We start from the raw sequence: 27,939 nt of genomic DNA, 5'->3' as shown, positions 1-27,939 counted from the left end.
TATAAAGATTTTTAGGGATGAAAGCTCTGCAAAGTCTGCCAAGGATGTGCAGCCATCAAACTGAGTTGAATGCCCCAGCAAAGTCAATGGCGATAATCAAGAAGTACTTGTCTGTATCAGCAGCCGCTATGAGAAGATTCTTTAAGGCATCAACCATTGATGAACCAGGTCTAAACCCATATTGTTTTAGTGAAGGAAAATTGGCACTTTTGTAGTGCTGTAAAATTCTTTTGTGGGGCATTCTTTCGAATATTTTACTAAGGACTGGAAGAAGTGTAATTAAGTGGTAACTCTGGAGGTTTTGTGGGGTTCTTAAGGATGGGTTTCAAGTTGGCTATTTTCCAATCACTTGGGAATATTCCAGCTTGCAAACAGCAGTTGAGGAGATTTAAAATGATCTCGTGGGTGTCTTGACAGTCTTTTGATTATTTCAGGCTCCAACAAGTCTGGTCCTGGGCATTTGCTATCCCTGATCAGAGCAGTTGCAGAGTGGAGCTCATCAATGCCAAATAGGGTTGTTCTCATAGCATAGTTTGAGCTGTTGCACAGTAGGAGTTGGTGGCTTTTGGAATGTCACATCCAGGATGTTACCAATAGATTTTTCCCAGGAGGTAGTCATTGTGCCCTGTAGGGTCTTAGTAGAAGTAACAATCTCTCCCCTAGGGAGTTTGGTGGTGGTGGTGACTTTATACACCACTCCCCCAGGGGTCAGTGTTCCCGTGGTAGATATCAGTGCCTCCCAAGATTGCCGCTAACACTGCCTTATTTTGCTGTGTATATGTTCATGGCTTCCCTGTACAGTTGCTGGAGGGCTTCAGTTTCAGGGGTAGGCCAAGATCGTCATGCCCGCTGGAAGGCCTTTCGCCCTCAGTTTACCTCCCTGCGGAGTCGTTGAAGGTCCTGGCAACACCATGGAATGGCACCAGGAGCAGGGTTCTTCTTTCTTATTGCCTTGTCACATGCACTAGTAGTTGTTATCCTTATTATTTCTCACTGAAGTGCATTTGGCTGTTGCTGTTGGTTTTGCTATATTGTAATCTGCCTTGTTGAGGTGGTCAGTGAAGTCTTGAAGAGCTCCCAGTTGGCTTTTCTTATTGTGTATCTGTTAAGATTGCACTTAGGAGCAGGAAATCTGACAAGGATTCTGAAGTGGTCCATGAGTCCTGAACTGTTCGTCCAGTGATGTCAATGGTTGCCTCTTGCATCGTGCTGCAGAAGGTCGGTAGATTGCTCAGTTGATTTAACACTGCGAAGGAAGAGTTGGACAGGAACTCCTCAAGCCACTGACTGTTTCTTGTACTGTTTCTGTTTGGAGTGGTGCTATGCCAGACTGGCGACCTGCTGTTTATATCAGCACCACATCTTCTTGTTTGGAAGACATTCTCATAGTACCTAGTGGCAAAGGTAATATCCTTTCCTGGCCTGCAGTACAAAGATATAACGTAGAAAGTTCCCATTGAGCTAATAATATGGGCACACGCTGCCAAGGCTGTGCGTAGGTGGGAAATTTTGGTAACATTGATTTCGGGGTTCTGTACTGTGATTGTGGCCCACAATGTATCATCCTCTGATTGAATAATTTTATAGGTCAGTGGGTATCATCTGACTTGTCTCATGTGAGCATACGGTTCTTAGACCATTATTATATCTGAATTTTTTTCATCTGCTTTTATTCGGATTTGGCCACTGCTCTTGCCCACTGTGCATTAATTTGGAAGAATTTGGTCATTGAAATATATCTTTTAGGGTGTGCTGCCATAGTTGATCTTGATTGGTGATAACTCTTGGCCTTATGTACACAGGGCATTTGTTATCTCCGGATGGAGTGGGCATGATCCTTTTTTGGGCATGACTTAAAATCATGTCCCTTTTCTGAGCAGTGACCACAAGTTGCAATAGCCTGGGAACAGGTGTGCGACATGTGGCCAAATTTACAATTGTAGCATTTGGGCACAGCCACATGCTCGTGGAAGCGGTGACTGTCCTGATTCACATAGATCCTTGTTTGTGAATGAAGGAACTGTTCCCCCTGGCATTCACCACACCCAGGAATGGCCATCAGACTGGTAGAGTCCATGTAGTTGGCGGCAACTCAGCAATCCAATTTGTGCTGTTGCCTATGGTATGTAATATCTTGCAGACGTTAGTGTTAGTCATATCAAAGGAATGTTGTCAATGTTGTTGTAAATTTTGAAATGGCTAGCAGCATTTTTAGTGCAGTTTATTTGTCCTAATAACATCCGTCCTGCACCAAACTCACTGTGCAATTAATTAAACCTAATGTTTGATTTGAGTGCATGCCCAATCTGTTATATATCAAAAACATTCTTGAACACATTTGTTCATGATATTTGTCTCAAATTTTGCATTTACCAAGATAAATCGTATATCATTTGAAAAGATGCAACCAGGAATTGAGTTTATGATATTAACCAGAATTTAATGAATTGATTTTTAAATACAAAATTAAATAATTCATGCATCTGTACATGACTAACTGACAATGTAAATTAAGATATTATAAGCACTATAACAGTTTAACCAGCAGTGTGTATTATATTTGATTTTCCCTGCCTACAATTAATTATTCCTTGATTCTTTTGGCAAAAAAATTGACCAGAGTGATAAAAATGAGAGAAAGAAATAAAAAGCATGTCACTGGGAAGGGAAATTAGTAATTAAATAAACTAATTGCTTAACGTTAAATTGGAACCTTTATATTACTTGCATATTTAATAATATTTTTGAAAATTTGAATTTATTGAAAGATATTTAAGAATATATGCACGTTAATGTTAGGAGTTGCCACTATATTTATAAGTTTAGTGTTCTTTTTATAAAAAAAAATAAAAAATAAAAAAAAAGTGTGTGCAAAACAGTACCATTGTTACACTGGGTTTGGTCAGCTCGTGTAGAAGTATTATAAAATAACTTCCAAAGCCTCAAACTTCTGAATTTATTTTGGAATTTCTTGATATATACACTATATATATATAAGGGTATTCTTCTGTTGTATTTTCTTTTTTATTATTTATTTTTTTTTTTTAATAATAAAAATAAAGTTTGTTTTTTATGGAGAAATAATTTTTCTAGGTTTCTTTAACAAATCTACCCTTCTTACCCACATTGAAAACTCCCGCTACAAAGAAAGAACTTCTTGTTGCACGTAAGTAAATTCAGCTACTGTAAATTATATAGATAGAGATCTAGTCAAAGTTAACATTACTTAGAGTAACAAAAGTCTTGAAAGTCTGGATTATAGTTCATAATTAAATTCTTTCAGACACTAACCAAATGGATGTAATTGAATATGATATAAAATTCACTGTGAATATAAATTAAAATAATTAAAGCACAATTCAAGTATAAAATTATAATTTTATATAAATACTAGTATTACCATATTTAATGTACATGCCACCCTGGATCCGGAAATGTTTAATTCCAAAGTGAACTGCTGCACACTAATATTCTCTGTCAAATAATATAAATTCTGTATAAAAATGGAAAGATGGATACTATCAATGTGAGGTAGAAATGAAACTGATCAGTGTAAAGTATACATTTTGAGATTTATTTGAAGTAAGCAAAATTTCAAATATACTTGCACATATTTCTACTTATTATGTATATAAATATTATTTAAAAAATACACTGACCTACTATTAATATCCAGACACCTGCCTTTAGACAAAAAAAAGCTTTTACTGTGTCATTTAATATCTTGTGATGAAACCTTTGGCCTTTATGATTGCCTTCAATCTTCGCGGCATACTCTCAACCAGCTTTTTATAAATGTCAGATGATATGTTCCTCCACTCGGCCTTTAATGTGGCCACCAGTTCGGCCTTGTTCTTTGGGTGATCTACGTGCATATACCCGACGATCCAATACATCCCAAAGATGCTCGATAGGGTTCAGATCAGAACTCTGGGCTGGCCAATCCAACTTTTCCAAACCCACTCCTCAAACCACTCTGTTATGACCCGAGCAGTATGGCATGGTGGGTTGTCTTGCTGATACAGGTTTGGGCCTTCCCCAAAGTACTGCCATAATGTTGGAAGTGCATAAATATCCAGGATGTCCTGGTATTGCACAGCATTCATGGTTTTGTCAATGATGACTAATGGGCTCAAGCCAAACCACAAAAATCAGCCCCATACCACAACACTGCCTCCACCAAAATTCATTGTTGGGAGGATACAATCAGGAAGGAACTGTTCCCCCTGGCATTCACCACACCCAGGAATGGCCATCAGACTGGTAGAGTGCGAACCGCGACTCATCTATCCATAGGACTGTTTTCCACTGCTCTCTACAGTCTAGAATTCACACTCCTTACACCATGTTAATCGGCATCTAGCATTTGTTAAGGTAATCAGTGGCTTGTGAACAGCTGCACAACCATTGTAACCCATATCATGGAGTGTCCTTGATGTTCTTGACATTAGTCAAGAACATCAAGTCTTCATGTCCTTGATGTCCTTGACGTTAGTCAGTAGTGCTGACGTTAGTCTCAGTACTTTCACAGAGGGTTTGTGTGACTTGAAACAATGGCAAATTATGATTTGTGTGCACAGTTCTTCGCAGAATTCTCTTATCCCGTACTGTCAGTTTTCAGGGGGTTACCAGGCCGTTTTTTGGCAGATTCAGTCCCATTCCTCTTCCATTTTCATATGACGTCACTAACTGTTGACCTATAAATCCCCAGAGTGGCTTTAATGTCTCATACAGAATGCTTGATTATGTGGCATCCTACTATGATTCCATGTTGGAAGTCTGTTAATTCTGTTGAACGTGTCATTTTGCATGCCCTCTTTTGCAATTGTCTGTTTGAAGCCCAGTGTGCATATTTATAGCAGGTTCTGTGAAGTGTCGCATGCATAGGTTCTGTTTCCCCATCCATGGAGGAGTGTCCGGATATTAATGGTATGGCAGTGTATATATGATACTTATAATTATTTCCATTTATTTTAAATTTGGCATGCTTTACAGAACATGAAATTTGAAACTATATATCTTGCCATGGCCATCTTGAGAGAATATTGGGTTTTGTGTTCCTGTTGTTATTTTGTGAAAACAATAATAAATCTTCCAAAAACAACTAGAGTTAGACTGTAAATGTTTATTAAACTAGTGGGAGAGAATTTAAACAAGTAACCTAAAACTATAAACAAACACAATGTCTACACTTGACCACTACCATACCACTCTTCAACCAAAAAACTAAATAGTTGCAAAGACAATGGTGGATCACCTGACAGGTTCTTGTGATCAATTTCTTTACAATAACTTTAAAAAACAATAAAAATAAATCACTTCAGAAACTGTTTCAGTAAAAATTTGACTATATTTAAGAAGGTAGAAAAAATTTCAATTTTTAATCATTGATTGCCAGGATTTGTTTTAGAGGGTCACCTGTCAGATTACTCAACACTACAGTCAGGTTAAGTAAAAAATTGATTGAAAATTTACCTTGCCTTGAAAGTTTCCTTGCACATGCATCATAAATAGCTTTGATTATAAGTTTATAATCAAAGCTTTGATTATAAGTTTATAATAAAAGCTAAAGCAAATATCTTCCACTGAGATGGCACTTGGCATCGGTATTGCACTACCTCCAGTGGGTGCGGGATTTTGTGCACATAAGCACATATAGGATAGTAGACCCACGCTGGCTCTTCGTGCCTGGGGATGGGTGCCAGGCGGCAACTGCCCAGGTGTTAGCTGCTCCCTGGTGGTAAAGTGGCCTAGAGTTTCTGCACCATCACAGAGAACAAAGGTGGACGTGGGCTATTGGAACCACCATGACACACACACACACACACACACACACACACACACACACACACACACACACACACACACACACACACACACACACACACACACACAGAGCAGTAGCGTTCAATTTTGTATAATTGAGTATTATACAGGTAGTTCCCGACTTTATGAATTAATTTATTCCTAGCATGCGCTCATAAAGTGGGAATATATTTCCCATAGACATAATGTTAAAAATAGGGGTTACGTTATAAACAATGATTCGTTTATCCAAAGAAGTGAAAACACAGCCTGTAAAATAAAGGAAATTATAATAATAGAGAAATTATTTATGACTTACGAATGTTAAAGAATGTTTATTTTTCGTCATCGACTAAATGCACACTCGTTGATCACTCATTATTGGCTCGGCACTCGTTGGTTTGTTGCACAAGGAGTCTTCAGAAATGTTTCAAGAGACATTTGTGTTCAAGATAATCTTCTCTTTTCTTTATAGATTTAAATAGCATGCATAAGCATTTTTTAACGGAATGCACAAATTGCAACTAACATGATTTGTGCGGAGTAACAAGTTTACGAAGCTTTAAAAAAAAGGAATGAAGAGAAGATACTGAAATTTTATTTATGTTTTTTATATGATTGAAGATTTCAGTAAAGGGGGAAACACATTTCACCATAATAACGTGAAAAACCACACAATTCCAGCTATCAGTATTTTCGCAAATGCAATAACATAGAGTTTACTACCCGTTTATAATTGCTTGCAGTAACAGAAAAGACCAATAAACTGGAAAGTGCAAATTGTTTTTACTGTTTTATGGTCGTGACCTCGAGAAATGTGCTTTAGAAAAATATCATAAAGCTGTTCAAAATTGGTTCTTATAACAGAACATATGATAATGATGAAAGCGTAGTGCATTTTAATGATTTGAATTGGTAACTAATACAATTTACACTATAAAAACGACCTTTTAGAGTTATATAGTGAAAATTTCAACTTCAGAGGTCATGGAACGAATTACCAAAATACAACATGTTATTGGGTTTGCATTATGATATTTTCACGATACGATGGCAATGGATTAATATCGTAAAGCGGGATACACTGTATTTTTTAGTTATGCGCGTGGTTTGAAATGTGGTATCTATGAGTGTTTAACATTAATTTTTTGCAAATTTCGATTTTGTTGATACTTAGGAAAAAAGGCGGGGGGGGGTACTCATAAAGCGGGAACTGCCTGTATGAATTTTATATAATTTAATGCAACAGTTAACTTCATAAAAACAGGGGGGAAAAAGTTTAAAAAAGATGAAAAATTTACCCCTCTTGAAAGTCATCTTCTGCATCATAGATGGCTTTATTTAAATTATATAAATTTATCATTGACTGCCGTGGGCCATAGTTTCAAACATTTGCAAGATTGGGGGCAAACATACTTTGTATAATTTCACTTGTAAGCAACACATTCGCATGCACAGCTCTGAGACCACTGAGAGAATTTAAGTAGTGGGCACATACACAGTGATCACTGAATTGTGACCATCCCCATTCTTAATGGACTATGAATAGCTCACATTATAAAAAGCCAAACAGCTTTGTATGCTAGAGCAGTGGTAATTTGCATCTGGTTATGCAAGTCAAAGTGATCAAGTAGCAGTTATGGGACATAGTAAAGATATCATGAATGGGAGCTCATACAGATGTCAGGTGCTTCTGTATTGGAAATGTCATGTCTTATCAGTTGCTCATGGCCCACTATGGTTAAGATGTACAAAGAATGGTGTTGAATGGTTTAAATCACCTCCCACTGCTAGAACTGTAAAGGATTATGCAAAGTGGATGTTTGTCATGAGTTATGGGTGTGTAATGCATTGTATGGGCTCAACAGCAGGTCACTTTGCAATAGTTGACATCACATTAAAATATGGGGGTGCAAGAACAATATCTCAAATGATGATGTGCCACACACTTAGATGTATGGGGTTCCACAGCAGATAACTCAAGAGACACCCTCTTCTTGCCACTGATCGTCGTCAACAGATAATGCTGTGGTGTCAACAACACGCTGGTTGGACAAGATTAGAAATGAATGTGCTGGTTAGATGAGTCCAAATAACTTGTGCAACAAGCTGACTGATATCTTTGTGTGGCACAAGCAATATGAGTCCATCATGCATGGTGCTGCTATCCAGGCAGGTGGCAGTGGTTGCTTAATATGGGGCATGTTTTGCTGGCAAGAACTAGGACCCCTGGCGTGTATAGACCAACATTTCACTCTTCACATCTGTTGGCAGTTATTAGTAGACAATGTGTACCCTACCATATTGCATTTTTTGCCACAGTACACACCACTCGTACACTGTGCACGAGTGGTTTGAAGACCACAAGATATCACTCATTCCTCAATCCAGTTTGAACACCTGTGGGATGTTCTGGAATGTAAAGTGAGGTGTATGGACATGCAACTGTCATCTGTTCTGACACTGGAAAGCTTTGCAAGGAGTATGGCTATAATAGCTGCAGTATGGAGTCAACTTCTGTTGAATAGCAGCTGTTATCCATGCGAATGGTTGGCCCAACATGGTATTAGGTAGATTTTCATAATTTGGAGATCACTCAGTGTGTGGGGAAGGGGAGAGAGAGAGAGAGAGAGAGAGAGAGAGAGAGAGAGAGAGAGAGAGAGAGAGAGAGAGAGAGAGAGAGAGAGAGAGAGAGAGAGAGAATATAGACAGATATGCTACCAACCCAAATAAAAGTTAAAATGATTATTATACTAATTATGTTAATTTATATTCATGGTGATTTATTTTATTGAAGTTCTTATTTAACTTTTTAGTTGATGTTTGGAAGAATTTTTTTATGAATTAACTTAGAATTGCTGTAATTATAATTTATTAAATTAAAATTAGTAAGTTATTTAAAATATTGAATGATGTTGAATGTATTTTTTATATGATTGTGTGTGTATATGAGGGTCATTCAGAACATAAATTGACCATTGTTCCAGGAAGGGCTGATTGTGATCTTTGGGTGACAGGTGGTGCTAGTATATTGGCTACCAAAAAGTTTCAATAAAGTTGTAAATTCCTTTAGTTACTTTGAGATTATATGAAGAAAATATTCCATATGAATCTGCAAATTCATGCATTGCAGATACATTGTTTTATTTAGCTTGTATTATCACTGCCATGACTATTAAAGCATGTCTTCTCATCACAAACCTGTTCACAGTATGCTTTCAATTCAGATTGTAGGAATTTCTGAGTCGAGGGCATGCAAAATTATCTACTGCTACACTGTTTATCATCTAGCAATATGATTGTAAGTGTGGCATAGATGTTCCTTTGTGAGGATTGAATATAATGGCACTGGATCTAGATCAGCATTATTCAGTTAGCGGGCCACCCTCAGCCAGTGAGATTTGGGGGGGGGGGTTGTCTGCAGCCAACCCAAGAAATGTTTGTAGTGTGGTTAAAATTTTATTATAATTTTAGCTTAACATATTTTTACTTACTGAACTTTTTAGATTGAATTTTTTCCCCTTTGCTAACCCTATCTACAAACTAGTTTACATATATTAATAATCCTTAGATAATAAATATTTTTTAATAGTTAAATAATATATAATTGTAGTATCCCACCAGATCTTTGACTCTGTCTAGACTGTGTTGTGCATGTTCTTTGTCCCAAGATATAACCTCACATTACTCTTCCCCTTTATAATAGACAAAATGTACACCAATTCCCCACTAATTTTTTGTTAGTTATTACTTATTTAGCTTAGAGGTAATCACTATATACTGTTGAATTAAAGATGCATATTCAACTGTTTAATTTAGTTGAATTCTGATGTTGATAGCTAGAAAAACAATATATAATTATGTATACTATATCAGGTTGGCAAAAAGTAATGACATTTATTTCCACTCTATAAGAAAAAAAAAGGCCTGATGATAATGTCTCCCTGGGATAAAATAGTTTCGCTCCAATCTCTACGCTAAATCCCTTTTTCTTTCATTTTATTTACTGAAATTTTGGATGTTCTGGCAGTAAAATTTAGTTGGTTTTTTTCTATCAAAGGGGCACTCTAAAGATGGAAATAAATATGATAAAATGGAGCAGGTGGAGAGCATAGTAAATAAGGCAGAATCTCCATATCAGAATTAGAATTTTTTTTTACTGTATAATCCTCATAACATAGGATTCAGTTTTGTTGGCTGCAGTTGTTCAGATCGAATGCAAAGGCTAGTGGCAGCAGATTCGAATAGATGAAATTTGCAGTAAACTGTATTTGAAATGAAGCATGATCTTTGGTCTGGGAATCTAGTATGCAGCTATACAGGCAGGTAGTAATAGTTATTAGATTGAAAATAGGGCATGTTCATTTGCCGTACACAGTTATGAGGATGGTTCAATAAAGAATCGCTTTGACCTACTGCAGAGGTGCTAGCCTGTTGATTGTTGGCACAGATTTTAGTCCTTCTCTACATAGCCACTGTGCAGATTTACACATTTTTCCCATCGATGGATGAGGCTATGGATACCGTTTTTGTAGAAGTGGTGAGGTTGGTCTTTGAACCATGACTCTGTTGCAGAAATGAGTGTCTCATTGTCAGGGTAGTGGGTCCCTGAAGAAATGATTTGAGGGAAGGAAACAAAAAGTCCAATGGTGCAAGATTGGGGTGAGTAGGCTGGATGGGGCAGTATTTCATATCCACAAGTGGCTGCTTGTGTTGTTGTAATTTCAGAACTGTGAACTGGGACATTGTCTTGAAGCATTTTCACACCTTTGGACAGCATGCCACGCCTACATGTTTTGATTTTCTCCCATAATTTTGTAAGTAAGTTAGCATAATAGGCACCTGTAGTTGTTCTACCTTTCAGCAGGTAATCAGTCATTATTACACCTTTCTCATCCCAAAACACTGTCAGAAAGACCTTTCCTGCTGACGCTTGGATCCTTACTTTCTTGCAGGGTGGGGAACCATGATACGCCATTCCATGGACTGCTTTTTACTTTCAGGGTCGAAATGGTGTATCCAACTTTCATCCTGAGTGATTAGATGAGAGAAAAAGTCGTCCTCATTTTTTTTGGCACAGGACTAACAACTCATGATTTCTGTTGTCGATCAGCCTTCTGGAAATCACTCGATAATCGGGGGATCCATCTTGCACTCAATTTCTGTAAATTGAGTTGGTCATGAAGGACTGTTTCAACAGAGCCCACGCTAATCTTCACCTCCTGGGACAATTCATGCACAGATATCTGGCGATCTTCCATGATTAATGACTCCACTTTTCTGAATGCGCTGTCATCAATAGCTGAATGGGGACAACCTGAAATGGGCTCAGATCCTACCGATGTCCGACCATGCCTAAACTGTCTATGCCAGTGCTTCACGATGCCATAGGATGGGGCTTCATCCTTATATACAATAGTCATCTCCTCGTGGATTTCTTTAGATTTCCCCTTCAAGTACCGATACCAGATTGCAGCTCTGGCTTCAACTTTGTCCATGATGCTACTTCGTCACACATTCAGCTCTGTAAGAGAAGAACAAATTAAGACAGAGGGCTGAAATTTTACACCTTTAGTACAGAGATATGTATGATGCTACACGAAATATCATGACTCTGCGATATGTGGAAGTAGGTGAGGGCAATTCTTTATTGAACCACCCTCGTATTTATAGCTGATACTCAGACTGTCTCACAGTTTGTGGGGGACTAAAGCAGCATGCTGGCATTAGGGACTTTTCTGGTAGTTACTACAGTTTCTCAAACTCAGTCCTTTCTCCCCCCCCCCAACTAAATAGTCCTTAATGGAGGACTATTTAGTTTTTTTTTTTTCTTTTTTTGCCAAAAACTTGATTTAAAAAAGAGGATTTTTGAATTTTTAAGAGTAGCAAAAGACATGACAGAATAAGAACAATTAACTCCAAAGAAATTATTTATTTACAGATTAATTTGAAACCTCTTAAAAGTATAAAAATGTGCATAGTTGATTTTCTAGTGTAACTTGTAAACAAATCTTGTGAGCCTTGTGTATAATAAAATAGGCTAAATTTCATTATAATCTGGTTGGCTGGCAGTGTCATTTTCAATCAACAGAATAACAAAGTTGTTAACCCATTTTGTGAATCATCATTGACTGCACACATGCTTTTATGTTTTAGTTTTGAAAAACATTTCTCCAAGAGGAATAATTTTGAGACATATGTATTAGCAAACAATTCAACTTTTGGATAATGCATGGTAAAAATGAATTTCCTTTATGAAACATGTATTGTGGAGTGCAAGCTGTACCAACAAAGAAATATAGCTCTATTTCTCGTCAACTATCTCTTACTATTTTGTGCACATTTTTCCATCATGCAAATTTCGAAGCTTTTGTTTTTTGTCAATTTTAGAACAGTACTATAAAGCAACCATCTTACTCGCCCTTCCCTAAGGCCAGGCATAGCTATCGTGCCTTCTTCCATCCACCATATTGTCCTGTTGGGAGGTATGCATATATCTTTTTTTGTAATAGATTCCTTTGATTGCCTGCTATTTCAAAATATCAAACCCTTAAATTCCCTTGCTGAACAGCAAGGGAATTTAATCAGTCATTTCAGATGTCATATAATCTTCACTATGGAGACATTCAAATTTTTCTCTGTTTTCTGGGGGATTTAAATGACTTATTCAGAGAAAGAGTAGCATGTGAATGTTGTACTTTTGCCTTCTGTAAAGAAAGCATATAAAAAAAATAGTTTTGTTGTGTTAAAAAGCTGTTAATTTTTGTTTTAAAATTTTTTTTCCCTCGTTTTTCAAGAATAAAAAATGCACCTTTTTTTTTCTCCTTTGTAACTCCCCTTGCAGCACTTTCAAAGCCACAAAATATACTACTAGTACTGGTCTCATCAGTATTGCAAACTAGCTCTAAAAAAGTATCATAAGCAGTATGTCCTTTTTAGGGGCTGTTTATATTTTGCCAATAGTTTGGTAGATAAGCATCACCTGTACCAGAAACAATTTCCATGAACTATTTAAAAATAAATAAAAACACCCTAAAGATATGCATTTTTTAAATTTTTTGCATTCCTAGAATTTATTATATAAAATTGAGAAAAAATCAAGAAGGCCTTTATACAGGTTTATTCTCTCTCTCTTTGGGGACCTAAAAAAAGCAATATAAGAAGGAAAACATTTTAAACAGGAGTGTTTTATATAGGTTAAAAAAACAGATTGCATTTCATAGGATTTGACCATGGGATGAGCAAAAAAAAGCATTAAAAGTGGGAGAACATTATAAACAGGAATTTTATAGCAGGAGTTTACTGTATTAAGTAAGTTCAAACATTTGTTTCCACATATACATACACATTTTAGTATATTGGCAAGATATAGGTCATCAATATTGTGCAATATATTATGATATTTATTATGTCTATGCAGTAAAAAATGGAGATTAAAGATGGGAAATCTAGTTACTTTGATATTTACATGAATGTGTGTACTGCCTTAACTTAGAATCTAGAAAATTAAAAAAGTAATTCCCTGAAGGCTGTGTTACAAATTTGTGCTGTTGAAATTATTTTATAAAAATCTTTGAGGATTTTATATTCAAAATTTGCTTATAAATGTGTATTTTTTTTTTTTTTTGTAGGAGATATATTAGAAATTGGTGCACAATGGAGTATAGCCACAAGAAATATTCCATCATTTCAGCGCTACATGGCTCAGTTAAAGTGTTACTATTTGGATTATCAGTGAGTGTTAACTTTGTGTAGTAAAAAAAATGAGCTATTTAATGTCTTCTGTTTTCTCTTAAGTTATTATGAGGTATGACTATAAGTGATGAAGCTGTATTTATTTTTAATTTTAATAAACATACATGGACTTGCTCTCCAAATGAGGTGGTCCCTTTCAAAACGATTGCATTGAGAAGCTCTACTTTTATTTCAACTGTTCAAAACATTTTTGAAGCTCCTCTTTTAGAATTGATTTCAGAATTTGCATTGCCTTCTTTTGAATATCCTTAATAGAGGCAAAATTTCAAATTAGGGTTGATTTGATTTTTAAAAATGACCAAAAGTAATTTTTCAGCAGTTCTGTCAAATAAAGTGGGATCAAGCTGAGTAATGTCATTTAAGCCGAAAACAGAAAATGCATTACAATCATTTTCATGGTGAAACTACTCACTGGGCCACAGTTCACTCCTTTTGTCTTGCATAGAATCAAATGCTTCAGAATTTTAATATATGTATCCATCACATTGTAAAAGGTATATATGTATAATAAGCCTGATTGGGGTGAATTTATCTCACAAGATCATGAAAAATGCCATGTGTCAAAGAGATAAATCAATGTTGTCTTCACTTGTAATCTTGACATGTTCACTTTCCACAACCTGTGTGAGTATATATTGTAAAAAGCCCAGGTTTGATTTATAATTTTGGCCAGAATTGAGAAATACTTTCCATGGAATGGGAGGAACTTTTATAGATTTTTCTTTCCCACACTGGTTGAATTAGTTGGGCTCAGGTGAGGGACTTGTGGATTTTCAGCCATCAAGACAAAATTACCACTGAATACACAGTGTACAGAAAATATATTGATAACTGATAGCATTTGTTGCCTTAGCACAAATTTAAACCATGGTTTTATTAGCAATTGCTGCTTTCTCCAGCTTTCCTCCAAAGATAAGAACAAATATTATCTTTGCTGTTTCCATTTATCATTCCAAATATATGGCACTACATTCACAGAAACTTCCTTCTATTCAAGTTTTTTTTTATCTGAATGAAACAAATCACTGACCTTTTCAACGTTTTAATTAATCCTGTGGGGGTGATTGGATAGCTTTAGGCATCATTTTTAAACATTTTGTGCCATTATAACTTTACTCCTGACATTAATTGATCCCCATAAATTTCTTTTAATTTGTCTGATTTGTTTAGTCTTGCACAAAAATTTGATATTAATTTTTTACCGTAAATCAGTGGTTCTCCACTTAGTTGCAAACTGCTTGTTTATAACGACATAGTAGTAATAAATTAAAAGCATGGAGGACTGTGCTTTTAATTTATTACTACTATGGAACTGTGTTTTTAATTTTTTTACTATTAAAAGCAAGGAAGTCATAACAAGCTAGTTGATTTTGGTTTTACCCAAAAAGGATCATCAGAAGTAGGAGGTTTAGAAACACTGCTTTAAATAAAGTTCATTTAACATTAATAATGTCATAATCATATGAAGGCTATTTCAAAGTAATTCCCAGTATGTGAGCAAGTAGCTGACACTGTACTGTACTATACTGTACTGTTTGGTGGAGCAGTGAAAAGTTAGATCTCTGACCGCTGAATTTGTCAAAAAATGTTGAACCTTCTAAAAAGAAGGTTCTTCTACAATTTTTGTTTGTATGCTTTTTGAACTAAAATATTTTAACATAGAAAAAAATGGGATGATAATTCATGAAGTTCAGCAGTAATACATTAATCTGATAAAACTAAAATGGTACCTAGACAGAATCCCATAGGAATTCATAATTCCTTGAAAGAAGTTTGTGGTTGTGGCGAATCTGATTATAGTGTTGCAACATTTTGCAGATGATTCAAGCTTTTGGCAATATATTGTTTATAATATATTATTACATAGGAACTGATAAGACATAGCTTTTGTCCCTTACTGTAGTACAGTTCAGTACAATTTTTGTCTCTCTTTTGATGCCTTCCCTCCCAGTTGCATTCTGCTTCCCTGAATAGTGCTGTTCCCCCTCTTGATACCTCTAGAAGTCAAGTGCTTCAGTGTATGACTCCCCACAAGTTTGCAAAAAAAAAAAACAACTCTTCAACATACTTCAACCAGATAGCTCACCTAGATATAACTTGCAACACACTTTTCGTGAAAAGCATTTTCTTTTCACATATACCTCTGAGTTTTAATAAAAATTGAAACATACAACACATTTCACGAATCCTCTGATTAACAGAATAAACAAGTTGTAATAATTCATTGTATATATTTTGTAAATTGCTAACAAAAAAACATTCTTAAAAAATAAAAAAAAAAGCACGAACTTTAATTTCCCATTCATTCCTGCAATCAGCATATTTCAACAAACAACATCCAAGAACTTCAGCAGGGTAATATGCCTATGTAACGCACACACACAACTAAGGAATTATTATATATAATTATGACTGCTTAATCTTTAATGGAGTATAGTGCATAGCTTACAGTATAAAAAGCTGAACAGCTTAATGTGCTAGAACAATGGTAATTTGCATCTGATTGTGCAAGTCAAGATGACAAAGTAGCAGTTATGGAACATAGTAAGGATACCACGGAGTTTCAAAAGGGCACGATTGTGGGAGCTGATGTGTTGGATACTTCCATATCAGAAACAGCATGTCTTGTCAGTTGCTCATGGCCCACTGTGGTTGAGGTGCACAAAGAATGGTGCCGACAAGTCAAACAACCTTCCACTGACAACTAAGGGATTACACAAGGTGGATGTTCATCTCAATGAGCAAAGGGTATAGCATGTTGTATGGGCTCAACAGTAGATTGCTGTGTGACAGTGGACATTGCAATATAATGTGGGGAATGCAAGAACAATATCCCAAATGATGATGCACCACACATTCAGATATATGGGATTCCACAGCAGATAATCCAGGAGATACTCTCGCCTCACCAATGATCATTGTCGACGGCAGATGCTGTGTTGCCAACAACATGCTGGTTGGATGAGTCCAAATACCTTTGTGTATAACACAAGTCTAAGGACCCCATCATGCATGGTGCCCTCTATCCGAGCACATGGTATTGGTTGCTTAATATGGGGCATCTTTTGCTGACAAGAACTAGGCCCCGTGGTGCATATGGACCGGCGTTTCACTGGCGAGTCTTAGGAGACCACTCACATCCTGCCATGTTGCGCTTTTTCTTGGACAGAAATGGATCTTCCAACATGATAATGTGTCATGTCATCAGTGGTTCTAGGAACACAGTGAAGATATTGCCCATCTTGATTGGCCTCCGAATTCACCTGACCTCAATCCAGTTGAAAATCTGTGGGATGTTTTGGAATGGGAAGTAAGGTGTATAGACACGGAACCATCATCTATTCCTCTCTCTCTCTCTGTGTGTGTGTGAGAATTTCTTGTGAACCTTTATCCAGTAGTTTTTTTTTACTTTCATATGAATGGATGAACATGATAAAAATAGTAAGTGCTTATAAATTTGTCTGTATAATATTGGTGTGAACACACCATAGATCACTCTTAAAGGCAAAAAACTACGTTTGTAGTGTAAAAGGGCATCATTTTATCTGTATCTCATATTGTGCTCCTTCACGAGTTGCCATGTATCGCACTACCTCAAATAAGTAACGCTTCACTAAAAGAGAAGACTATTGTTACCTATTCTTGGTGAGTGGGCAGGTACCCTGGTATTGCAGACATGACAATCCAGTTGTGAAGAAGGAGCACAATATGAGATACAGATAAAATGATGCCCTTTTACACTACAAATGTAGTTTTTTGCTTTAAGAGTGATCTATGGTGTGTTCACACCAATATTATATAGATCATTTGTACTCTTAACCCTATGATGCCTTGTTGCATTGAGTTTAACTTATACATTATAAATTTGTAAACATTGAACAGCAACTATTGTCAAATTTAAGTTATGGAACTTTTTCAGAAAAATGATTTTGTATGCTATAGCTTCCTGAGAAATTTTAGGCATTTGCAGATCTTGATTCAAATGTTTTAGATGATCAACAGATGCATCTGATCTGGTATATTCAAATACATTAAGCAATCAATGTGTTTTTTCTGGGCTTGGAATTTTATTTAGTTGAATGAATATTTGATAACTTGATTTTAGGTTTTTATTAAATAAGAACTAAATAAATACTTTTGAACTGTTTATTTTAGGAATAATTTACCAGAGTCTGCATATAAATATCAACTACTTGGACTGAATCTCCTGTGCCTTCTTTCACAAAATAAGGTCGCTGATTTCCATACAGTAAGTAGCATTTGGTTTGATTTAGCTCTTTTGAATCCAGGAAAAAAAGATGATAATTTTCTCTATTCATCCTATGTTTTCTGTGTTCAAAGTTTCAGATGAGTCATTTGTAAAAAGCCAAAAATCTTGATCACATTCAGTTGTGTTACATTGTAATTTAAATATAATAAATAAATTAATTTATTAATTTATTTATTTATTAATTTAATTTATTAATATTGTATACATTTTAAAATTTATACAATATTAATAAATTAATTAATAAATATCAATCATTTCTGGTTAAAAACTTAAGGACTTTTGTCAAAGTTTAATATAACTTAGATCAGTGTAGGCATTATTAGTCCTGTTTCATATTAGCTAATAGTACCAGTATCCCTTACTAGTTGTGATCCTTGGTTGAGGGTTTTGCCTATTTGCTGTTTCCTCTGTTTGTGAATAAATTTTTTCACTCATGGAGAATGAAATGGGTTGATTGTAATAAATTTTTAATCATTTAAGATACACATACACACTTAAAACATTTGATATCAGTACAACTCTTATCTGATATTTTCGTCAAATAATCTAATTACTTTTGATATATACATGCATATAAAATATTTTTAATGTACAAATATAAAAGTAATGCATAAAAATGAAACTAATAATGTTAAATTAATGAAGTTAATGATTAACTTGAATTCCATCATTGGGACAAGGTTCTGGGAATTTCTGCTTGGAACAGCAGCCATGTTGGAACCAGTATAGAATGAATGCTAAATTAATTGTATTTTGTTATTGTGTGTGTGTGTGTGTGTGTGTGTGTGTGTGTGTGTGTGTGTGTGTGTGTGTGTGTGTGTGTGTCGGGAAGACCAGCCGAGTTGTTTGCTGTGCTATTAAGCTTTTCTCTTCAAATTGGCATTTGCTGTGGCAACTGATGCAAAAAAAGCAAGCTTGTACAGCATCAGCCAAAAAAAAAAAAAACTCCCATTTCACCTATTCATCCCCTCTAATAGTTTGTCTAGTTCTTCCTTGAATTTATTTAACTTTCACAACAACAGATGGAATTTTATTCCGGCAATCAACACCTGCTGGCTAAAGGCATTCTTCTACACATCTATTCCACAACCGTCCTTCCTCAATTTGAATTTGTGTTCCTTCATGTGTGTGGTCTCAGCAAGAGGAAGAATCCCATCAGCATTGAGCTAGATCAATCCATTCAAAGCTTTAAACACCTCAATCAGATCACCTTGCAGGTCCCTAGTTTCCAGAAGCCTTTCTTGGTAAGAGTACCCGTTTGTTCTGCTCACTAATCTCAGGCACCTCCGTAGCCAGGTGGGCAGGAGCAGCAATGCGTAGCACGCGTCTTGATTAGACCTGGGTTCGAGCCCGTGACCACCAAATACAGAGGATGCAGAAAGGTCAGGGAATGACCACCACATATCCCTGAGCAATATGGCCTTAGTTGCTGATGCTCCTAAAAAAAAGGCCCCGGGTGCCAAGCGTTCCGTGGCCAAGCGATTCTAGTGCGTCTGTAAAAGCGTTTTTTCCTAAAGAGATTTTCAGCGAATAGATTCTATTTTTGTTTCAACAACCGTTTTTCTTGATTTCTCGATCAAAGTAGCTCTTTCGCACTACAAGAAGTAGGCAAAGGCCCAGGAAGGAAAACCACCTTTCTGTTTCTTTTTATATTAATACTAACTTCCTAACCCAGCCGCTTGGTCACCTTGTGGCACTGCTCCTGCCTCCCCGTGGCGGGGCCGGAAACCTGGGTGGTAAAGCAAACCCCCAGGGCCAAAAGGAGCAAAACATGGACTTTGAAAACTTTCCCCCGATTCAGACAGCAAATCCAAATTCAAAGGATTTGCACCAACCTAATGATGACAAAACCAACCGAAAGAGACTGAAGACGGATGATTCCCTAATAGAACATCCGAGTTTCCTGATCCTGCATTCCTTAGCAAACCAGGCCCTAGGCAATCTATCGCCATTCCTCATACAAAAGTGTCTGGAAAATGTAGCAGGTTCCCCCAAAATGGTGCGCCGTCTCAAATCTGGCGACCTGTTGGTTGAGACTACAAGCTCTAAACATTCAGAGTACCTTCTCAAGCTCACAACATTCAATGGAATCCCTGTTAAGGTGTCACCACACGCAACACTCAATACCTCCAAGGGTGTTATCTCAGAATGGGACCTAATGAATGTTTCAGAAGAGGAAATTGTCAACGAATTGCAGGATCAGAAGGTCATACAAGCGAAGAGAATCATGATTAAGAAAGATGGCGAACTTATTCCAACTCGCAGTATCATACTGACATTTAGCTCACCCAACCTACCATCATCAGTAAAAGCCGGGTATTTGAACTGCCGCATTCGCCCGTATATCCCAAACCCGCTAAGGTGTTATAAATGTCAAAAATTTGGACATTCCCAAACTGTCTGTAGAGGCGATGCCGTATGCCCTAACTGTGGATCGAAGGAACATGCCCAAGCTGATTGTAAATCGCAGTCCTCACTTTGCCCTAATTGTAAAGGCAATCACCCAGCTTTCTCAAAAACATGCGATCAGTGGAAATACGAGAAGAAAATTCAAAAATACAAGATAGAAAAGAAAGTCTCATTTTCCGAAGCCAGAAAACAATTACAGCAACTAATACCGATGCCAAAACGTACATATGCCGACGCTGCTCAAAAATTTCACTCAATATCAGTTCAAACAGATACATCAATCCCGCCAAGCATCTCTATTTCTGAATGGGCTCGAACTTTACTCTCTACTGTACCTCAGTCCTCAAAGCAACAGACTTCTAATAGATCTAATAACACACCAGTCACGATACCTCCTGTTACTCTTACAACTCCTGTAAGATCTAGTCAAACAGAAAACTCTGATCCCGGTAACAAGCAGCATGCTGAATCTTTCTTCATGGACACGAATGAGACTTGCTCTCATGAAGAAACGGAAACCATTCTGGAAATTCATCCAGAAGATGTAATAGACGCCAGACCAATATTTTCAAAGCGAGACAAAATAAAAATTGACCGACAGAAACAGACTTCCAAAAAGCAGACAGACACAGCTTCCTCATTTAAATCCAAACAATGAAAAACATCATCCAATGGAACTGTAGAGGCTTTTGCAGCAATATCGACGACATCCACGAGATAATTAAGCGTTATAAACCAATTGGAATCTGTTTACAAGAGACATATTTAACACCTCAGGTGTCTACTTCGATAAAAAATTACACTCTCTTTCGGCAAGACAGACCTGCTACTAATAATGCTCACGGAGGGGTAGCGATACTTATAGATGGAAGAGTACCCTGCAAACGCATCCAGTTACAAACCAATGTTGAAATTGTTGCCACACGAATAGCCATTGGCGTTACCCTAACACTTGCTTCAATCTACCTGCCACCCAGTCGCCCTTGTACCATACATGAACTTGAAGATCTCATTCAGCAGTTGCCAACCCCTTTCTGCTTATTGGGTGACTTCAATGGACACCATCCATTGTGGGGTTCTTCCAATACAGACGGACGGGGAAAAATCATCGAAATGCTTATTGAAAGACGGAATCTAACCATATTAAATACTGGTTCGCCAACTTACCTCCACCTCCCAACAGGAACAGTCTCTTCAATAGATCTCTCTATCTGCTCTCCAATCCTTTTCCCTAGTATCCAGTGGACAGCTCTGGATGATCCACTCAATAGTGACCACTACCCTATAATATGTAAAATTGAAACGTCACACTGCATACCTTCAGAAACTCACACAAAATGGAAATTTTCCAAGGCAGACTGGGCAAAGTATACCACTAACGTATCCTTCGACAATCAGATCATCAAATCTCATCCGATTGACACAGTTGCCGACCATATTACAAAACAGATTCTAGCAGCTGCATCCACCGCCATTCCACAATCAAAGTCAAGCATTCGTAGAAACAGAAATTATTGGTGGAACGAGGATTGTAAGAATATAAAAAAAGAAAAAAACCGTGCATGGAATTTATTCCGCAAACATCCTACCACCACTAATCTTATAAATTACAAGAAAATTAGAGCTAAAGCCCGTCATATTAGAAAGAAAGCAAAAAGAGACTCTTGGGTTCAATTCGCAACTACAATTAATAAAAATACTGATGTAAGAATTATTTGGAGGAAAATAAGACAATTAAATGGTAAATTTCCCCCTTTGTCGTCCCCACTTTTCACCGTGAATGGACAGGAGCTATCTACTCCTGCAGAGATTGCAAATGCTCTAGGGACGGTATTTTCACAGTTGTCTGACTCTACGGCATATGATCCATCATTTCAAAAGATTAAAGCTGTAGCAGAAAAATCCCATCAGAATTTTAGAACTACATCCTCTTTCCAATACAATACACCACTTACTTTGGTAGAACTTCAAGAAGCTTTATCCACCGCTAAAAACAGTGCTGCTGGCCCGGATGGAATATACTACATAATGTTACAACATCTAGACAATAAATCATTATCTTCGCTACTGACCTTCTACAATCGCATATTTATGGAGCATTCCTTCCCCAGCCTCTGGCGTCATGCTTTTGTACTGGCGATACCCAAACCAGGGAAAGATCATTCTATTCCGAACAATTACAGACCCATTTCGCTCACAAGCTGCCTAAGTAAAACCATAGAAAAAATGATACACCGTCGACTAACGTGGTATCTTGATTCCCAAAATATTATCTCTGACAATCAATTTGGTTTCCGAAAACACCGATCATCTCTAGATCTCATGATCAAAGCGGAAACAGACATCAGGAATGCGTTTATCCAAAACAAACATCTAGTAATGGCATGTCTCGACATAGAGAAGGCTTTTGACACCACTTGGCGGTTTGGTATCCTGAAAGATCTTCATTCCCTGGACCTGAGAGGACACTTACCGTACTTCATACAGAATTTCCTACAACACAGGACCTTTCAAGTTCGCTATCGGCAAGTACTTTCGCAAACATTCATACAAGAAGAAGGAGTCCCGCAGGGCTCTGTACTCAGTGCAACCTTATTTGCAATTAGAATAAATCAGATGACAAAAAATATTCCAAAAGCTGTAAACTCTTACCTCTATGCTGATGATTTGACTGTGTCTTGTAGCTCGCAAAACATGAGCTTTATCGAAAGGCAGCTGCAAACATCTATAAATAACATTGAGTTATGGATGATACACAATGGTTACCGATTATCCTATCAGAAATCTAGAGTCATTCACTTTTGTAATAAACGAAAGATGCATCCAGATCCAGAGATACAACTAACAAATCATCCCATCACAGTGGTGAATAGCATTCGTCTCCTTGGTTTAATTTTTGATAATAAACTGAACTTCTTAGAATATATCACACATCTAAGGACTGCTTGCCAGAAAAAAATGAATTTATTAAGAATTATCTCTTCTACATCATGGGGTGCAGATCGGTACACCTTACTTCACTTGTACAGATCCCTGATCAGATCACGCCTTGATTATGGCGCCCCGGTGTATGATTCTGCTAGGGAAAGCGTGCTAGCACGTCTTGCCCCCATTCAACATTCTGCCCTCAGAATTGCTGTAGGCGCTTATAGAACATCGCCAGTGCAAAGTCTTTATGTCGAAGCCCATGAACCTCCGCTCAGCCTCAGGAGAAAGATGTTACTTCTGAACTATGCAGCCAAAATTCAAAGTCTGCCTTCTCACCCCAATTGGCCAATACTTAACAACCCACAGTTCTCAATGTACTACAGAAATAAACCTAGAGCAGTTCGACCTGCTGGCATCAGATTACAGGAACTATCACAAAATTGGAATATACATCTGGACAAAATCCTTCATGATCTGAACAGTTCAGATCCTCCATGGTCCTATATTAAAGCATCCTGTGACAGCTATTTCTTAAACTGGGGAAAACATTCGCTTGCAAATACCAATATACAGCAACTGCATGCCGCTCACACACAAAATTACCAAAATTTTACGCAAGTATACACTGATGGATCAAAGTCTGGTAGTAAAGTCGGTGCTGCAGCTGTCTTTCCCTTTAACACTATCTCTGTTTCACTTCCCATCGAATGCGGCAGTTATACAGCTGAATTATATGCTATCAAGCTTGCCTTAGAAAACATTCTCCACCTGTCCATCCAAAAAAGTGTAATATATAGTGACTCACAGAGTTCAATCTTGGCCTTGCAAAATTCCTCCTCAACAACACATCCCTTAATAAAATCTATAAAATCTCAACTAATGCATATCCATGATCACCAACAAGTTGTCATCTTTTGCTGGATCCCAAGTCACACTGGGATATCAGGGAATGAAAAAGCAGACTATGCAGCCAAACATTCATCCAACATAGCATCACCAGGTTACTATGTTCCATATATGGACTACAGATCCCATATAAGAAATACATGCAAAGAACAATGGACACTTCTATGGCAATCTCAACTGAATAACAAGCTCCGTGAAATAAAACCTGAACCACAGTTATGGGTTTCCAGTTTTTCTGTAAACAGAAAAGAAGAAGTCATCCTGGCCAGAGCCCGGATCGGGCACAGTCAGCTCACCCATATTTTTCTTCTTACAGGGAATGATCCTCCGCAGTGTATGCACTGCAACTCCGTTCTCACAATAAAGCACATACTCGTTGAATGTACCTTATACACTGATGCCCGAAAAGCTTCATACAGTAATCTCCAACAACCTTTGACACTCCAACAGTTCATAGGTAATGATGCAAATCTCCCGGAATTTTTCCGCTTCTTAAAACGCATAAATCTGTATAATTGTCTCTAACTGTTTTTTACAGACACCGTGAAATCCTCACCTCGTTTATAGGCGCAATATGCCCTAAGTAGCCCTTGCGCCAGAAATAACCATACCAATACCAATACCTAAAAAAAACAAGCAAGCAAACAACAATCACCAATCTTGTTGCCCTTCTCTCTACTCATTCCAGCAGCTCCACATCCTTCTTAAAATAAGGCCTCCAGACCTGTATGCAGTACTGAAGATGTGGCCTGACAAATGCCTTATACAGTGAGATAATCGCCGCCTTATCCCTGCTAGAAAAATTCCTGTATATCATTGACAAACCCCGTGAACTGTCCTGGCAGCCTTTCTGCACTGTTCAGAGAACTTCATATTTGACTGCATAATTACCCCCAGGTCTTTTTCATTTTCCACTACCCTGAATAGTGGAAAATGAAACACAGGGGATACTGCTACCCATATGCAGAACTTTGCATTTATCAATGTTAAACTTCAAGTGCCATTTTGCAGCCCATCTGCCTAACGTTTCTATATTTTAATTTTAATACTTTTAGAAGAAAAATTAAAACAATTTTAAAATATTTTCCAGTGGGATTTGTAATAGAAGTGACAAATGATGCAAGAAAGCAAGCTTATATAGTATCATCAACAAAAAAAAACTAACATACTTCACCTATCCATACCTTCCGAGAATTTCTTTAGTTCTTCCTTGAATTTGTTCAAACCAACCACCCTCTGGCTGAAGGCAAATCTATCCTGCAACCATCCTTTCTCAACTTGAATTTGTCCCATCATGTGTGTAGTCTCAGCAATAGAAAGAATGACATTAACATTCAGCTTACTCAATCCATTCAAGGCCTTTAAACACCTCAATCAAGATCACCCCCACAGGTGCCCTAGTCTTCAGATGCTGCAGTTTGCAGAACTGAAGCTTTTCTAAGTAAGCATTCCCTTCACCAATCCAGTTGCCCTTCTCTGCCCCCATTCGAGTAGATCTACATCCTTCCTAAAGTGAGGCCTTCAGACCTATATACAGTACTCAAGATTCTGCTAGCAAAGTTTCTGTATATCATTGATAAAGACCCATGAGCTGTCCTGGCAGCATGTCTACATTGCTCAGAGAATTTTGTATCTGACTGCACAGTTACCCTCAGGTCTTTTTTATTTTCCACTATCATGAGTGTAGTATCACGTAGTCGATAAGTTACTCTGGGATTACTGCTCCCATGTGCAGTGCCTTGCATTTGTCAACTTCAACTGCCATTTCTCAGCCCACTGACTCAATTTTTCCTAGATCTTGTTACAGTATCTCACCCTGATTGCTGTTGTTACCCTCTCTGTCAACTTTTGTATCATCTGCAAACTTATAATTAAGGCTTATATACTTTCATCATTATTGTTAATAAATATTGAAACAACAATGGGCCCAGCACTTGAACCCTGGGGAACTCCATTAATAACATTAGTCCACAGTATAAATGTTTGACAGGACTGCCCCTTAACAAATCCATGCTGTGAGTGCAATGTATTTGCATTGCATGTATTTAAATGTCTTTGATCTCAAGACCTCTAAATTTTTGATAAGTTATTTTATTTTTTAGGAACTAGAGTTACTTCCTCCAAAAGAAATTCAAAGCAATCTTTATATTCGACATCCAGTTTCCATGGAACAGTACTTAATGGAAGGCAGTTATAACAAGGTATTCTCTTTCTCTGAATAAATTTTATATTATTTAACAGTTATTTATCAAATATAAATGTCAGAAAACTTAGGTACAAAGATTTTAATACCATGTTAATAGAGCACTGACATACAGTTCAGAGTGGAAATTTCTTGGCATAATTTATAGATGCATCAGGTTAACAACAACAGTTAACAACAGTTCCTGGAAATGTGGAAATGCAGTGATACCTCAGTTAACAAAGTAGATATGTTCCAGAACTTCAGTTCATTATAAGAAACTTTTCATTATCTCGGAAGTAGAAATACCATAGCAGGAATACAGGCAACTCTCAGTTTACGAATGTTCGATTTACGAACATTTGCTATTAACGAATTCAAAATTTCTTATTAACGAATTCATTCAAAATTTCTTAAAGTCACCACTAGATAGAGTTCCTTATAAAACAAAATGCCAAATTTATAGTGAACATAATTGTAAGATTTAAATAAACTTTTAAAAAAGGATTTATTACAATAATTATCAGAAAATTATGTGATAATTATACTGAACTGTTCTTAGTTAATAAAACTAATCTAGCCAGTAAAAAAAAGTTGGTTTACATGCTATGCTGTGTAGAATGTTGAACTCTGATGAAGATATTGATGAATAAAAGTTGAATATATACACTGATGAGCCAAAACATTATGACCACCTGCCTAATATGATTTTGGTCCTCTACGTGCAGCCAAAACAGCTCTTACTCAGCGAGGCAAAATTTCTAAATGTCTTGTGGTATCTGGTACCAACATGTAACCAGCAGATCCTTTAACTCCTGTAAGGTCTGTGGTTGAGATGCCGCAGATCGGCGTTGCTGTTCCAACACAAACCACAAATGCTCAATGGGATTGATGTCTGGGGAATTTGGAGGCCAGGGCATTCAATACCCAGAAGTCTTCCTCATGTTCGATGAACCAGTCTCAAACAATCCGGACAGTATAGCATGGCGCGTTATCCTGCTGAAAGACGGCACCGCCAGAGAGGAAGACAGTTGCCACTAAAGGGTGTACCTGGTTAGCAATGATGTTTAGGTAGGTGGTAGACATCAGAGTGCCTGGCACATAGATGACTGGACCCAGGGTATCTAGCAGGACATCGCCCAAAGCATGACACTGCCGCCACCAGCTTGTTTTCGTCCCATGGTGCATTGAGGCGCCATTATTTCCCCAGGTAAACGTGATTCATCGGAGCAGACAACCTTCCAAACACTCGAGGTCCAGTTTTGATGCTCGCGTACCCATTGTATGCGCTGCCGCTGAGCACTCGGAGTGGCCTGCAGTTTTACAGCTCCATTTTCAGCAGGGTTTAATGTACTACGTGTTGTGACACATTACTCCCATCACCAGCATTCCAATTACTGGCAAATTGCGCCACAGTCACCCTTCTGTTGCCACATACCATCCAGGAGAGCCTTCGCTCACCTCGAGCATCGATAAGTCATGGTCATCCAACACCTCACTGCAGTCTGTGGGTTTTTCCCTCCTCGGATCACTTTTGGGAGGTACTAACCATGGCTGACCGTGAGCATCCCACGGTCTTTGACAAACTCGCTTAACTCTGTCTGCTGCCTTTCCCATCTGAAGAACAAGAGTAACACTCATTAACGGAGCTCAGTACCAGGAAGTCTTCCTCGTGTTTTTTTAT

At 37.4% G+C, this 27,939-nt stretch overlaps 1 protein-coding gene across 1 annotated transcript in view; it reads left to right on the top strand.

Annotated features, from left to right (window-relative positions):
* Positions 1-27,939, top strand: part of LOC150084849 (26S proteasome non-ATPase regulatory subunit 8-like) — a 72,558-nt gene that overhangs the window by 22,833 nt on the left and 21,786 nt on the right. Inside the window, exons 2-5 of the mRNA XM_090375594.1 lie at positions 3,094-3,166; positions 13,437-13,539; positions 17,716-17,809; positions 26,176-26,274. Of these exons, the coding sequence (XP_090231720.1) occupies positions 3,094-3,166; positions 13,437-13,539; positions 17,716-17,809; positions 26,176-26,274 (369 nt within the window). The remainder of the gene's footprint in view (positions 1-3,093; positions 3,167-13,436; positions 13,540-17,715; positions 17,810-26,175; positions 26,275-27,939) is intronic.

This window comes from Mastigoproctus giganteus, chromosome 6 (genome assembly GCF_048544385.1).
Source record: "Mastigoproctus giganteus isolate SK-2022 chromosome 6, ASM4854438v1, whole genome shotgun sequence".
NCBI lineage: Eukaryota > Metazoa > Arthropoda > Arachnida > Uropygi > Thelyphonidae > Mastigoproctus > Mastigoproctus giganteus.
The sequence above is the reverse complement of the archived record's forward strand: the minus strand, read 5'-3'. Positions and strand labels throughout refer to the sequence as shown.